The 16,456-nt window shown below is 38.1% G+C and overlaps 1 protein-coding gene across 1 annotated transcript in view; it reads right to left on the reverse strand.

The window, feature by feature from the left end:
* COL4A3 (collagen type IV alpha 3 chain) overlaps positions 1–16,456 on the reverse strand; it is a 60,417-nt gene that overhangs the window by 12,784 nt on the left and 31,177 nt on the right. Inside the window, exons 20-36 of the mRNA XM_032193225.1 lie at positions 14,856–14,891; positions 14,299–14,463; positions 13,086–13,178; positions 11,882–11,977; positions 11,444–11,514; positions 10,159–10,347; positions 9,031–9,199; positions 7,802–7,894; positions 7,354–7,458; positions 6,747–6,844; positions 5,352–5,502; positions 5,099–5,212; positions 4,464–4,631; positions 3,287–3,376; positions 2,576–2,710; positions 1,342–1,440; positions 331–420 (exon numbers count right to left, since the gene is read on the reverse strand). Of these exons, the coding sequence (XP_032049116.1) occupies positions 331–420; positions 1,342–1,440; positions 2,576–2,710; positions 3,287–3,376; positions 4,464–4,631; positions 5,099–5,212; positions 5,352–5,502; positions 6,747–6,844; positions 7,354–7,458; positions 7,802–7,894; positions 9,031–9,199; positions 10,159–10,347; positions 11,444–11,514; positions 11,882–11,977; positions 13,086–13,178; positions 14,299–14,463; positions 14,856–14,891 (1,962 nt within the window). The remainder of the gene's footprint in view (positions 1–330; positions 421–1,341; positions 1,441–2,575; positions 2,711–3,286; positions 3,377–4,463; positions 4,632–5,098; positions 5,213–5,351; positions 5,503–6,746; positions 6,845–7,353; positions 7,459–7,801; positions 7,895–9,030; positions 9,200–10,158; positions 10,348–11,443; positions 11,515–11,881; positions 11,978–13,085; positions 13,179–14,298; positions 14,464–14,855; positions 14,892–16,456) is intronic.

Below are 16,456 nucleotides of genomic sequence, written 5' to 3' on the forward strand. Positions count from 1 at the left end.
CTGGGCAGACATTTGGTTACAAAGTCAGATAGAGCCACTATATGTCACCACATCCTAACTAATTAACACCCTGAAATTGGTGTTCGGAAAGTTACTATAAGCTATATACTGAGATGGCCAGCTGCAATACATTGGTAATGTCATGCTCCAAAACTAGACAGAGGGAGAACTCCATTCTGCAATTCAAGCAAATGGTGGGGTGATGAGTTTACAGGCACTGCAGAGAATAAATCCCAGTCTGAGTTAAGTATTGTGTAGTGTGCTTACAGAAACAGCTCAGACCTGTGTAAAGGCTCTACCAATTTGCAACATAACTTGAGAGAAAATAACCTGGAATTCCCATGTTCCCTTTGTCTCCTGGTGCACCTGGGAATCCTTGTCCTCCAGGAATACCTGGAAGACCCATAAATCCTTTGGCACCTGCAAGATGAAGAAATGAGCGTCATCTTCACATGTCCAGTTTAGACACTGGTTGGCTGGCAGAGTTGTGATGAATACAGAATCCTCTCTCTCACACACTGCCATGGTACTTTTTGATTTTATAAATCAACAAACAGTGGAGCATAATTCTTCCTCTTGCTCTAGAAGCACATAGAATTATCATTACTGTTGTCAGGAAATCAAGTTAAAAAACAAGTATCTTCTGTATGTATCAAAATATAGCATACAGAGAAGTAAAGATGTTTTAATTAATCTGAAAAAATTTTAATTTTCTCACTCAAGATCAGCATGTATCATTATGTATGTGGGCATAGTGATGGTAGAGCAAAACCTTGTGAAATGGCTTAGGTAGGTCTATAATTGCATTGGTTCTTTTTAAGACTACTTTTAACTGAAGACCTGTTAACTTCCAAAATATAAGCCAAATATGAAGGCCTTCAATAGGGAAATAGAATCAATCTTAAATACAAAAAGCTTCTGAAATATTTTGTGCACACCTATGGTAAACTTAGAATTCCTGCTGCTTCTTTATGATATTAGGAATCAAACTTCTCTTAAATTTTATAAATACCAAGTTTTATTCATTGGCCTCACCAGCTTTTAGATTTTAAGGTTATTATTATTTTATATTATTTAAAGTTAATATTATTTTCTATGTATCGCCTCACATAATCATCCACATTTGGAAAGAAATAAAGAATCATTTAGTTGTAGCTAGTATGACTTTGAAATAGCAGCTTTTGAAATTGCTCCATTTCAGAATTCTCAGAGGAGCTTCAGAGTTAATACAGAAAATAGAGTGCTGCTGCTAGAGCTAAGTTTATGTGCTAGTGTTGAGGTAACACTATCCTTGCTCTCCATTCTGTGATAACAGTAATTTTCAACATACATACTCCATACCTGGTATACCAGGTACTCCTTCAGATCCAGCAAGACCTGGGGGACCTTGTACACCTGCATCTCCTTTTTCTCCTCTTAGACCCATGCTTCCTTGGACTCCTAAAACAATTTCATTAAACAAACACACACACAACAGCATTTTAGAAGATAAGTTTATATAAAGTTTAACATCTTATAACTCTTAAAACTAATGAAGCCAAAGTGGAGCACAGGACTTTTACTTTGCAAGAAACACAAGCAAGACACAAGCTCATGGTTAATGAATTCTATATTTCCTATATGGAGATGAAAGGAAATTTCTGAAACCTACCACACAAAATGTCTACACAAAAAGCCAGATAGCATTAAATATGTGCAACTTGTATATAGAGAGTCTATATTAATATTACACATAAAATAATAATTCTGGCAGTCAAATATTTCTAAGCAGACTTCATTTCTTTGAAATCCAGCATCCAGTTGGTAAGCACAACCATTTCTGTGCTCATGAACTACTAAATCATAGAATCATTTAGGTTGAAAAAGGCCTCTAAATTATCAATTTTAACTTAGCACTGCCAAGTCTACCATTAAACCATGTCCCTAGGCACCACATCCACATACCTTCTGAATACCTCCATGGATGGTGACTTAACGACTTTGCTGGGCAACCTGTTCCAATGCCTCACAACTTTTTCAGTGAAGAAAATTTTTCCTAATATCCAACCTAAACCTCTCCTAGCATAACTTGAGGCCATTTCCTCTTGTCTTATTTCTTGGTGCCTGGTAGAAGAGATTGATCCCAACCCCACTACAGCCTCCTTTGAGGTAGCTGTAGAAAGTGATAAGGTCTCCCCTGAGCCTCCCTTTCTTCAGGTTGAATAACCCCAGTTCCAATTAGGTACAAAGCTGGCCATAGCCATGAGGTGCAGTAAGGAAGGTGGGTGAAGTGTGTAGAAACGTGATTATATAAGATGCATATATATAAACTTATTACCTGTGACACTTTATTACTAATTTGACATTACAATGAAAGGATTTTTAAGGAATATGGACTTGTTAAAATGGTAATAAATGTTTGGTGTAACGTCCAACTACTCCATAAAAGGCATTTATGGTGTTTGGCAAAAATTATTTCAAAGCTATGTGAATACTTTAAGTAGTTAACCAAGTTTTTTCCATTTGTTAGAGCCCACTGGAACTGCCACACAGATAACTCTACCTGGTTTTGAATGACAGAAAAATGAATAGGTACCTTTTGGGCCTTGCTCTCCTTTATTTCCAATGCCAACCAAGGTTTCAGAAGGTCCAGGAAAACCTTTATCACCTTGTTCACCTTTTGCTCCAAGAAACCCCTTTCTTCCTTTTAGCCCTGGGAAGCCAAAAGAACCTGCAAGAAAATACAATGACATTTTCTGAAGTAGCATGTCTAGGTGATAGCACGTAAGGGAAGCAATTGAACTCCATCTCTAAGGTCAACAACATCTGTAAGTACGCATGCCAAATCAACAACTTAAGCCAGCTTCTTGATTACTCAAAACATCAATAAACGTTTATGACCATGGATTATTATGAGAAATAGTTATGGTATCTTGGCATGAATATAAATATAATCTTATAGCTGTTAAACAGATATAATATGTTGAATATGAATGAGACAAAAAAAAAAGGGGGCTGGGCAAAAAGCTCTCTTCTTTATTTAGAAAATCTCCAACCATTTTCACACATACCTGTGAAATGGAAAAGGTGGCAACTCAATACTGCTAAAAGAAAATGTAATTCAGCCTGTAGACTGCACAGGTACAGAAGTCAAATATTTACCAAAGCACAAAGAAGTTCTGTTCATTAATTGACCAGCACATACTCAGGAGTGATAACATACATCAAGATTGATCACAAGTCTTCTTTAGCATGACAGTTTTTATATTCTTAAGGAATAACAAAAACAGATACTATAGTCACTTACCCCTGACACCTGGGTTGCCTGGACTTCCAATCATGCCTGGGGGTCCAGGAATTCCTAACGGGCCCATTAGACCTGGCTCTCCCCTAGGGCCTGTGGAAAGGAAGCAATAGGAACTTATTTAATCAGTGAAACATCAGAAAGGCATGCATGTAGCTGTCAGATAGTTAATCAATTCTTTTAATATTTTCTCCATTTTTATAACGTCATAGAAGCAAGTTTTCCAGCTTTTAACTACATGAACAGCACTTACATACAGATTAATGTGGGTAGTTTGAGGGGTTACTAACAGCTGCAACAGCTTCAATCAATGAATGAAACAATTAAGAGTGATTAATGTATCTAAGATAGCCATCCTAGGCTGGGAGACCCATATCCGTCACAAGATGTATGGGAAAGACATTCCTTTCTGGCTCAGGAGCTGGAGGCCAGCTGGGACATGACAGCTCATCTCAAATGGCATTAGAAGCCTAGGTTTGGCCTACAACTTCATCTTTAGTTTTACAGGTTGTATATATAAAAAGGTATCTAGCATCTCCTTGCAACAGGATAATACAGGATTTGAGAATAATGAAAAATCTTTTTTAGAGATAAGCAGCATTACATACCCAATTTTTTGTGTTCTACAAATCAAGTTTGAACACATTTCTAAAAGAAAAAAAAACAAACCTATGGGGATTACTTACTTAAGTAAAGTCAGCTCTGGTTAACATGACGGAGTCTGATCTGAGTCACAACTCTCATAGACTCAAGGTCTTGTTGTTTTGTTTTGTTTTTTTTTTTTTTTTTTTTTGGCATTAACAACCCATCTGTTTCAAAAGGGATGCCAAGTAAGATCTTACCTTACACTTTCATTATGCTGGGAAGCAGCTTTGAACTAGTTAGTGTCCTGTTGCAAGAATGTTGCAGTACAGAAAACAATGGGAAGTAGTTTCCTATTTAAGCGGAGTGCTGTAGAATATTCAATACTGTGTCATCATAGCTTCAAGATATGCTAGTCATTCAGGGAATGACGACTGACTTGTTTTCCATATAGATCATATAAATGTATATATGAAAGCTGCTAATGGAAAAATATTTCTGCATCCTCAATTTACAGTCGATGGCATGTTAGCATGACTACTTTTTGTAGAGACTGACTAATTTTCTATGTCAAAACAGGTATCTGGGGAATCCTTACCTGGCACACCATCGATTCCTGGTCTTCCAGACTGTCCCTTGAAACCAGGTAATCCTGCGTTTCCCTGAAGACCAATTAAGCCAGGTTCCCCCGGTTTTCCATAGATTCCTGGGATACCCAAGCCAGGAGGACCAAGTTTTCCTTTTGAACCTAATGAACCTCTTCCTCCTAAGAAAAATGCATGACAGTATATGTAGGATACTTCTTGCTGGAAACCTTCATCTCTATCTTGCCGTCATGAGTATCAAGCTCTTCTTGAGCTTGTTTGAGGGCTATACAGTAAATCTATACAAGACAATATACACATTAAGGAGATCTTGAAGAGATTTAAAAGAAAAAAAAGACAGTAGAGACAAAAATAAAACAAAACAAACACCCCACCAATTCTGCTTTCATCCTCCAAACACTCTTGAGTATGCATTTTCATTCCCCCACAGGATGAAAAAATCTTAATCCATTTTAATTAGTACATGTGTTTTCCTCCAATCCATTGACAATGCATCTTTTAAATGTGATGTTGCATAGTAACCTATAACCAATATCCATAAACAACTTCACGTCCCTCATGATATTTGAAGGCATAAATATAACCCAGTCACCCAGCCAAATGGCACATTTGATTTGGAAGGTCCTACCTGGTGGGCCTGTAGCTCCCTGGCCACCTGGCAAACCTGGCCGGCCAGTAAGACACTCAGCAGGTTTCCCTGGAAAACCTGGATCCCCTGGAATTCCAGGTGAGCCAGGATCTCCTAAAAGAAAGGAGATTGGTTTCATAATGATTTAGATAGCAGTTTGAGGCTTTGAGTGAGCATTGTTTGACTTGGTTTTCCTTTCCTTAACACAGGAAGGTAACTTGCTGTGTATCTTGTGCTTGTTTGACCACAGTACCTCTTAGGCCATCATCACCATCATGTCCAGCACGTCCTGGTAGGCCTGGAAGTCCTGGAAATCCTGTATCACCTTTTGGGCCAGGAATGCCACGACCTCCTGGTGAACCAAGTCTGCCTGGCTCTCCATGAATAATCATGCCTGGGTCCCCCTGCAACACAGAGATGTAAACAACACACTTGTACTACGTTTTGCAAGTCTGTCAAAATATTCTTTCCTCCCCACAATCAACTAGCTTCTTTAATTAGGATTATCACCTCCATTCCCTGGGGATCTTTCACATTTGTAATGCCTGTAGTTCAGTAGATCACTGGATGTTCCTTATTGACCACCTGCAGGTTCCACACCAGAAGATTAATTTGTCTAAACAGCTTTTGAACTGTCTCATTGCTCTAAGAAATTGTTCTTGAGCATTACGAGACATCTCTCTCTCTTTGGCTGTTACTGCATTATGATGCTTGCTGTAACTATGTAAGGTGTTGGACCTGTATGTAAAAGTTTGTGCAAATACAATTTTTCCTTTATTTTACAAGGTAGTTATATTTTCATCGTAATATTTATTGAAATAATCAAAGCCAGCACCCAGATATGTCTCAGAAAACTTAGTTACTGCATTTTTACCCCTGTCATTCTTCTGAACATTGTTTTCTATGAAGACTGTTTTTACGATAAATATCTGAAGTCTATTCCCTGAAAGGAAAAGTTGAAATGTTTTTTCTTATTGGCTGACCAAACTGCTTGTTGTTTTGGGTACTAGAGTTTTGAATATGAGCAAATCAATATGTTCTTAAAACAGGCCAGTAGAGCTGAGATTATACCAGTCATTGATTATGTATTTGGATCAGAAAGGTCACTCCAAATCCAGCTGTTCTGTGGTTTCAAGCACAGAGTAAGTAATAATTAAACAAAACAAAAATCCCCATACTTTATCATATCAGAAAAACACATAAAAGAATGACATACGGGCATAAAAACAAAAAGTAATGCCACCTTTTCAAAACAGTTAAGTGTTATTATTTTGTTCACATTTGGATCCTAATTACAGAGTAGTCAAGAGTCCTACCTTTATATATTTCATCAGTAATTCCTGAATAGCCATCTCTTCAGAAACTGTGGCTTTAATTTTTTGCTGTAAGCAATGCAATAGTTTTCTTATGCTCTGAAAATTGAAGTATCAAAACATCCCAACAATTTGGGGGTTCTGAAATCCTGTATCTCTAGTTAAAATTTGACTTGACAACTTCTTTCATAAAATATTTCATTTTATAGTTTGTGCATCACTGGTTAGCAAATACAGGAACTCTTATTTTCCATGCACTTATTAATTTATTTGCTTAATGTCACAGTTAATGAATGGGACCTATGGAAAAGTCTGTGCTGTATTTACAGCCAAACCTTTTCTCCTGGTTGTCCCAGATTTCCAGCTCGTCCTGGCTCTCCAATTTTTCCTTCACAACCTGGTGATCCTCTGCCTCCAGTAAGTCCCTTATCTCCTGCAAAAGGAATTATATGTCAGTATAAAAATACCCATTATTTTAGAAAGTGGTATTTGTATGGCTGTGGTTATGGACTTCTGCCCTATTGTAGGTTACAAGAGCTGAAAACAAAATCCTGATACATTTGACACATTGCATTTTCCCTCAACACTCATTGTAACACTGCTCAGTTATGTGCTTCAAAAACATCCTGCATTAAGTAACCGATTTGGAGTGAACCTATTCTGATGCCAGTTCCTCACTCTTCTCTTCAAAAAACTACATTGTAGTAGTCTTAGTATTCTATTTCTCTCAAATACTTCAAAATATTTCAAAAACAAAATCACAAAACCCCCTCAAAGGCAGTAAATTACACGAGAGCTAAAAACCATCTGATTAATGCTCATTCTTTTTTTTTTTTAAAGATGAATGTTGTCAATCCAGATTTAAAAAAAAAAAAAAGTAGAAGTTTGTTTTTTTTTAAAAAAAAAAAAAAAAAAAAAAGAATATCAAAAAGTGTATTTTACCTTTTGGACCTGGGTTTCCAGGAAACCCAAGCCCTGGAAAGCCTGTGTCACCTGTTGGGCCTGGATGTCCTGGATCACCTGGCTGACCATTTGTTCCGACCCTTCCTGTTCAAAGAAAGTAAGTAAATTGCAGTCTGTTTTACCACACAACACGTGATGACAGGGTGTTTTCCAGCTTATCATTATTAATTAGGACATGAGTGTAGATGGTATCATTAGAACTTAGACACTATTTTTCCTTCACAGTAGTTAAAATGCTAATTGTGATCTCTGTGTTCTCAGTATCAAAGCGTGCATGAGTCTGTTAAGTCTTTATGCAATCTGCGCTTGATATGAAATCCTTCATAGAGTTCTCCCAAAATAACCCAACAGTTTTATCTGGCCAGAGATGGTAGACAAATCCCAATCAGGTCATCTCTAACTTTGTCCTTTAAGCAAACATACTCACCAGGCACCCCTGGGGGTCCAGGTAAACCATCTGGTCCTTGAGGTCCTGGCAATCCAGGCAATGGAGTTATCCTACTGGTCTCTCCTTTCAGACCTTCAGCAAATACATTATCAAAGTCTTACAGTTTGGAAATAGTATAAAAATACATAATTTGCAATTTTAAAATATTAATGAGCAATCTAGTTAGTTAAAAATCTGGTCTGCTATTGTTTCCATCTTTCTGAGGCTCCAACAGATTTTGAAAATCCTTCAAGCCCTGACTTCATAAAGCAAAAGAATTTTATTGACACCCAGACCACCTCAAGCCCTTCTCTCAGCCCTCCTACAGTCTAACAGAAACCCAGAGAGCACAAAATGATTTTAAGTAGGGAATAGGAGTTATTGTCAATATCAGGTCGAGGACCCTCAGAACAGATTAAACAAACAAACAAACAAACAAAAAAACCCCTCACAATTAGCAAGGTCTCCAACAGAGATTCATGTGCATTTCCTCATACAATGTGACAACCCCAGAAAGAGTGACAAAGACTCAGATTGACACACTCTGAAAGTTTCATCCCTTTGGATAATAAACTCACATCTTCTATCAGTCAATAGCAAAAGCATGGGTATATTGTGCCCAACATATCACTGCAGTTATAAGCACTAATCCCCAGAATCCACTGGATTTAAAATTCAAAAATTCTCTTAAGAAGTGACTTGACTGTATCTCTCCTGCCCAGCTTCAAGTTCTTCCATATTATACTTGTCTATAAATAAATACACTGGTATGTTTCTGGCACTCCAAAGTGATTAAGTCCTTCATATCTTCTTATGATGACTTAGCTCACACTAATGATGAGAAATGGATCTATAGTCAAAGAATTTTTTTTTCATGATGAGGACAGTCAAGCACTGAAACAGGTTGCCCAGAAATTCTGTGCAGTCTTTGTCCTTGAAGGTTTTCAGTCAAGACTTGAAGCAAGCATTCTCTAACCTCATAGCTAAACGTGCTCTGAGCAGGAGTTTGGACTGAAGACCTCATAAGGTTCCTTCCAATCTCAATTATCTTATGACCCTAAGACTTTTGTTATTATCTCTAGTGAAACCAAAGATGGAACAACGCTTTGGAAATCTCATCCCAAGAAAAAACTTCCTATATTTCATAATTTATGTCTTTGTCTTCAATCTCTCTCTGTAGTTTAAAACTTTAACATAGGTAAAGAAAAGTAAAACAGTAAGTTACAAACCAGCTTCTCCAGGCAATCCAGGAGGACCAATTACTCCTTTAGAACCTTTGAAACCTCTTATTCCTTGTGGTCCATATCCTGGTGGTCCAGGAAGCCCCATCTCTCCAGGGAGACCAGGATTACCAGGCAGTCCAGGTAGTCCTCTATCTCCTTTTGTACCAGGCAATCCCTATTAACGATATATACGTCTGTACACCAAGCATTACTTGCTCTCCGTGCCAGCTTTCACAACAAAATGCCTGATTCTCTGTATGACTGATCTCATACTATTTTAGCAGCAGAGTAGTTCTGCTGATTGAACAGGACTTTTTCAACCAATTTACTTGTGATGAAACAAATAAGAATTTTAATATCAATGCTTGTAAACTGTAGGGCATTCATCCATTCTTTCTATTAAAATTGAAAAAGTACAAAACCAGCTTGATTTTCAATTACCATGGCATTATGTTGTATGACTTTTTTATTTTTCAAAACACATTAGGGAAAAAAACTATTTCAGCACTAATTTGCCTTAAGCACTAGGGGGTCAGGTTTAAAAATAGCAATATCTGAATCACTTTTACAGTTTCTCAGCCAACACAGTGCAACAACAATTGCTAGTTTTTTGTTTCTGCTGATCCAAGAGCTCTGCCCTAAGAAAGCTAGTCTTAAAGTAGTTCTCGCAGCTTTTGTGATTTCTCTCAGCCCTGACTGGAGATTAATTCCTGAAGACCAAACTGGTATTATTTGTACTATTATTTCACTTCAAGCATTATGACTAGACAGAAAAACTATTTTTATTTGTTTGGTTTTGGTCCATGTCTTATTATTCAGAGCAATCAAAGATAACACTCCAATACAAATGTCCAAACTAACAGCACAATAAACTAATAAACTGCTGAGGCTTTGCAGCAGCATGCATCCACGCTAGCCTCATTTCTCCCTGGTATTACATAAGAATATTTATTCTAATTCTTTTGTTTCCACTTTATGTGTACTGTTTGCTATAGTTGAGCATAGCACCTCTAAGTCAGGCAGATGATACTCAGTTAAAATACTGGACTAGGTAGAACAGAGTGTCATACAAGATACAACCACTGACTTAGCTTTTCATGAATTCTATGTTAATTGCAAACAGTGCATACCTACCTCTTCACCTTTAGAACCCTTGTAGCCCTTTGGTCCAGATCTTCCCGGAAATCCACTTGAACCTTTTCTTCCTTTGTCTCCCCTGGACCCTGGATCTCCTTGCTCACCTTTTGGCCCTTCTGGATACACGTATCCTGGCTCACCTTTTGATCCTTTATGTCCTTGATCTCCTTTAAAACCTGGAGGTCCCTGGAACAAAGAAAATTTCAGTGCTAAACATGTCAACCATTTTCACGTTTTCTTTTTTAAATTAAATACCTAAGAATGGTTCTCCTTATTTGTATCTTATTCTCTGTAACTGCCCACTCCAACTACTGGCATAAGCAGAAGGACAAGAAAAAAAAAACACCTTAAAATCTGATTAGAGAGGACATTGTTCTCTACAAGGAAAGATCTCCCTAGGGATACCAGAGCCACCACAGCTGTCTGTCTGTAGCTAACTTCTGTGCTTTTTTCTTAACCCCTCAGGGCACAATGTGGAACTGAAAGCACACAAGCACACTGGGCTCTAGTGGGATCTTGGGCTCACAAATTCTTGGGAGATTTCTGGAAAAACTTGCCAGCAGGCTCTTTCAATTATGCATCTATATGACAGCCACCACAATATATTCTTGTGCATGACAGTTTTGTTTTGGGCAGTGTTTTCTGTAATCTCCCAAGAATTATTACTACTACAGGCACAAATTAGAACTACCAAGTAGTATGTCTGTGGAAGGTGCTTGCACTCCCACTCCAGCAAGTTTCCCAAATGCCTCTTGAACACTTACAGACATGGGGAATCAACCACCTCACTGGGAAGACTGTCCCAGCATTTGATCACCTTCACAGTAAAGAGCTTCTTCCTAACATTCAGGCAGAACCCCTTCCCTGGCACAGCTCTGTGCTGTTCCCTCGTTCCCTCGCATCCTATCACTAGTTACCGGGGTGAAGAGATCAGCACCTCTCTCTCCATTTACCCTACTCAAGAAGTTGTAGACAGCAATGAGTTTGCTTCTTAGCCTTCTTTCATCCAAACTAGACAAACCAAGTGTCCTCCACCTCTCCTCATAAGACATGCCCTCCAGCCTTTTTAATACCAACTTTGTTGTCTTCCTCTGGAAGCTTTCAAGTTTCTTAATATCCTTTCTACATTGTGGAGCCCAGAACTGTACACAATACTCAAGGTGAGGCTGCAACAGAAAACTGTTGATATCACCTAATATGACACCTCATTTAACGTTGGCCATGACATTTCCATGAAATTCTTGTGGGATCTGAAAAATAATTTGAAAAATGCAAGTCTTACTTGAGCTCCTGGAAACCCTGGTGCTCCTGGAGAACCTGGAGCTCCTTTGGGACCTTGTGTTCCTTCCCTACCTGCAAAAGAACAAACATATTTTGTAAATAAAATAGAAAATAAGGAAATGGATTTTGACAAACTCTGATAATCACACACAGCACTGTATGTTACTCCCATTCACACTCACTGCATGAGCATAGACTGACCTGGCTTCAGGCTGCACCTAAGCCCATTACCATTTAGTCTTAAACTCTTTTAGGGCTTGTGCTCACATCAGCAGATGGAGCTGCATTATGCTATCACACTCATCACAACCTCAGGGCTACTTCTGGGATCTGGAATATTGCATGATGCAGACATGCTCATACCTGTCCTGATTCTCATGCTAAAAGCAAAAGCAGTGGCATTTCCTACCATCCTGTTAGAAATACTGAGATAATTTACCAGGGATGCCATCCTGGCCGTGTGGCCCAGGCGAACCAGGAAGACCAGGTGTTCCTGGAACATAGCTACAATCAGTACACACGCCAGCTTCTTCACCTAGAAGGAATACAATTCATTAGTTGTTCCACACAAAGCAAGTCCCAAGCTGAACTAACGTGTTAATTTTTTTTTTTCTATAGAGGGTGGTCAACACCTCTTGGTCAAAGAGCAGTAGGCATGTGACCTTAATTTTGATGGAAGATCACCTCCAACACAGTACAATATCACTTGTGGTCAGACAGTGAATCAGAACTGATTACATTTAATTTAAAACATAGAGACACACAATTTAAACCTCTCTCTCTCTTTTTTTTTTTTTTTTTTCCAAGTCTGGTTTCAGTAAGCTATTTGGATACAAACACTCTATCGATAGGCCAAATTCTCTCAAAAGAAGAAAGGCACGCAGGCTTTGAACTAACATGGCTTCATAGCAGCCTGAGTGACTTTAAAGACTGGCAGGTGGCATTTAACCAACAAAAATTAGCAGCTCCTGCGGTTATATTCACAGAATGAACCTTCTTTCAAAGAACAACCATTAGTGCTGACATAACAACACAGGAATACAAAAACCCCACCAACCTGTAATAAGTACTGTCCAGAGAAGAACTATACCCTGGCTGCAGTGCTATACAACTGGTGCTTGGCACTGCCACAGGCACTGTTCTCAGTCACTGTTTACAGGGAGGACATCTTGCTATCCCTAATGAATTTTTTAAAAATCTCTGAAGTCATCAAATAGCTTGAGAGGTCAATTAATTTCAAAATTTCATGAGGATCTATGAAGATAAATGGATTGTACCATCAACTTCTAAGTGGTAGGTTTCAGAAAGGAAGTAGAAATGGAAAAAATAATTTTTCAGCTCTGCATCTTAGTTGTCAGTTGAAAAGGCCAGTAACTGTCAATAATGATATGTTCCTGATCTCATTCAGAGAAAACACTCCCACGCAAAAAATGTGGTACATGAAAGCGAAATGTACAAAACCCTGTACCAAGAACGAACATGAACTTTTTCCACTCTGTTTTAATTTCTCATAATTTATACACGCTCTCTTGAATATAAAAGGGCTTGCTCCAAAACCGTAAGATTCCCTGACAGTTTTGTTATCCCCTGTTGAGTGAACACTATGTCAGTCCTTCAAACAGTCTATAAACACAGTAACTGACCTTTCATGCCAACATCTCCTGGAGGTCCTGGAGGTCCTGCATACCCTGGCTCTCCAGGATGTCCTGGTGGGCCTGTTCTAAATATTACTCTACCTGTGAATGAAATGAGCATGGCACCATTACATTTACAGATTATTCAGACATTCTCTATTTGCTAAGGCAGAAAAAAGGTGCAAGGATGATCTGGAGACAGTATTCATTTAAAAGAGAACTACCTGAACAAATCCACAACTCCTTTAACTGGAATTACTTGAGGAAAAATATGGTGATTCTAAAGTAAATCTCAGCAGACTGCTAGATTTATCTGTCTAGCCAGGGGGCTGCCTTTAAAAAGCACAGTTCCTCCTTTGGGAAGTATTTATATTCTAACAGAAACATAATTCTTTCTTTTCCAGCTTTGGATGGAAAACTTTTATTTGTAAATTATTAATCCTGCTCAAGTATCTTTATCAGAATTATTCTGCTGTATTTACTATTACTCTGGAAAAAAAAGATGACATATTGAGCTCTTCCTGAGGCAATCATTTGGAGGACAGATTTTTTATTTTAAGAGAGGAAAGATAAGCATTACATCTGTATTATTTCTGAAAACAACTTGCTTTGGCCATACCACATGTAAAGGAAATACGATGCTGTTTGTACTCCTAGTTTAAGAGGTACCCCTGGTTAATACACTTTCTAAAAGCTGTATGAACTGGAACTACTCAGCTGGTTCAAAGCTGCTACTGCTTTGTTTTCATGCTGCCTGTACTTCAAGCCTGCTCTAAGGCCCACTAAGACCTAGGAAGGCATGCAAGTGATTTCTCTAACTTTTAGATTAGCCCTTTCTGAATTTACTTTTACAGATGAACTGCAATTTTTGGAACAGTTAATCTTAAGAATAGATTTTTTTTCTCATTAGTCCTTCCTGTTTTTAAGTAGTATTTCTAAGTAGTATATTTTTAGTCACAGTTATAAAAAAAAAAAAAGAGAAATCTTTATATTGGAAAGTCATTGTACCTTCCCCACAGAATCTCATTAGAAATGGAGCACAGAGAATTGCTACACATATTTTTTGTGAATATTCTAAAGTGAAATTAAAAAAAAAAATCTATTTAACCACTTTACTCAAGATATACTCCATAAATCATATATGTATATAATCTCATACATCAGCAATTGAGATAAGCTGGATTTGTTGCTGTGCATTATATATACAATAATGAAATGTCACCTGGTTCTCCTGGAGGACCTGGTAATCCAACAGAACCAGGTCTGCCAGTAATCCCAGGTAGTCCTGGAGGGCCTACAATGCACAAGCCTGTTTGTCCTTTTTCTCCTTTTTTTCCTTTTGGGCCAGGAAATCCCGGGGGACCTCTCAGACCAGGTCTTGACACACCTAACCAAAGAGGAAAAAATACAAAAACGAAGTTAAAGAAAAAAAATGGAACTTCAAAGCAAAGTAAGCAAGTACTCACCAGGATGAGTGAGAGACAAACTCAGGGTTTCAAAGTTTATACCATGAATCTTTTTTACATTGTGATATATTAAATAATCACAATGAGAATGTAAAGATATTTTAAAATGTTCTTTAATCTCTCTTGAAATGCTTGGCTCATCAAAACTTGTGGCTGACATTTTTTATTTTTATTTAATCACTATGTACACATGTACACATAGTGATTAAATAAAATTGGTGTTCACAGACATCCAAAATTAATATTTCACAACAGTGATTTGGTATAACTGGCAGGAAGAACAATTTTTATGCTACTGGAGCATTACACATACCTGGTCTACCAGCACCTCCAGGAGGACCCTGTGGCCCTGCAAAAGCAACATGTTTAGAACTTGAGTTAAACCATTATCAGCAAAGTCACTACTCAGTAACATTGACTGCAATCTTTGCACTTTTGCATTCTATGCTTATTTTATCTTTTAAGAATTTGGTTTTTCCTCAGTAGTCGTATAGCATTTACGCAACTGTTGCACACTGGCAATTCTCACTGAAATCTGGAAAGATATGGGTGTTTACAAGAGGTAGGAATAGGACCCACCACATTTATCCTCAGGTGGGGATGCACCAGTTACTTGAGAGGGGCTTACAGGCCTGCAAACTTCCTTCTTTTTTTGCCACCATTACTTGCTGTAATAGAGATACCACTTCTTAAAAATGCATTATCTTTTCAAGGCTCAACTCTCCTCTTGTCATCCCTTGGGAGCATGTAAGTAGATTTATTAAAATGAAAGGTATTCACTGGATGCAACGTGATCACTTGCACACATGAATATTCATAAAAACAGAACACCAGAATACAGTAGGCAAACATTTGATGGTGAGTATGAGGTATAGCTCACAACATGCTGCCTTAGAGTTCGGCCCACAAATTATTATTACATTGTGACACAGCTCAAATAATAAATCAAGACATTTTAATTTTACAGCATGGCCAAACTAAACAAAAAACAACAACAAAAACATTATTTGGGGATGATAGGCAATAAAAATGGCATAAGAAACTCTAAAGGCTACAAAAAATACTATAACCTTTATCAGGAAACTTAAAGCTCTGTCGTTTTGTCTATGGCATACATAAGTAACACTAATGCAGTAATCCACTAAAGTCATTATATCGGATGTGAGTGAGCTTAGATGCTCAACTCAATTATGTGCACAAAGAAGTATGCCAGCTTCATTATTTTTAGAGAAATCTTACTACATATCTCAGGATAAATTTGATGGGAGTAATTTGGAAATACTCTCAGAAAGGCAGAAGCAGGTTGCTGTGTGCTCAGAAACCTAACCTGGAACAACCCCTTTGAAAAAAACAGCCCCCATATTCTGGCTTCTGAGATAATTTTCTTCATAGAGGCTGGTACGTGCTGTGCTTCGGATTTAGGAGAAACTTAATACTGACAACAGACTAATGTTTTAGTTGTTGTAGAACAGTACTTACACAGAGCCAAGGCCTTTTCAGCTTCTCACATCACCCTGCCAGTGAGCAGGCTGGGAGTGCACAAGAAGCTGGGAGGGGACACAACAGGGAGAGCTGACCAAAACGGATATTCCATAGCAGCAATAAGAACTGGGGTGGTTGGCTGGGAGAGGGGCCACTGCTCAGGGACTGGCTGGGCATTGGTTGGCGCATGGTGAGCAATTGCATTGGGCACCACTTTTTTTGTATATATCATTATTATTATCATTATTTTTTTTCCTTTCCTTTCTGTCCTATTAAACTGTCTTTATCTCAATCCACAAATTTTACCTTTTTAATTTTTTTTTTTAATTTTATTTTCTCCCCCATCCTACTTGGCAAGGGAGTGAGTGAACGGCTGTTCACTCAGCTTCAGGGGTGCTTAGCTGCTCATGGGGTTACATCACAACATCATGC

The sequence above is a fragment of the Aythya fuligula genome, chromosome 9, assembly GCF_009819795.1.
Source record: "Aythya fuligula isolate bAytFul2 chromosome 9, bAytFul2.pri, whole genome shotgun sequence".
Taxonomy (NCBI): Eukaryota; Metazoa; Chordata; class Aves; order Anseriformes; family Anatidae; genus Aythya; species Aythya fuligula.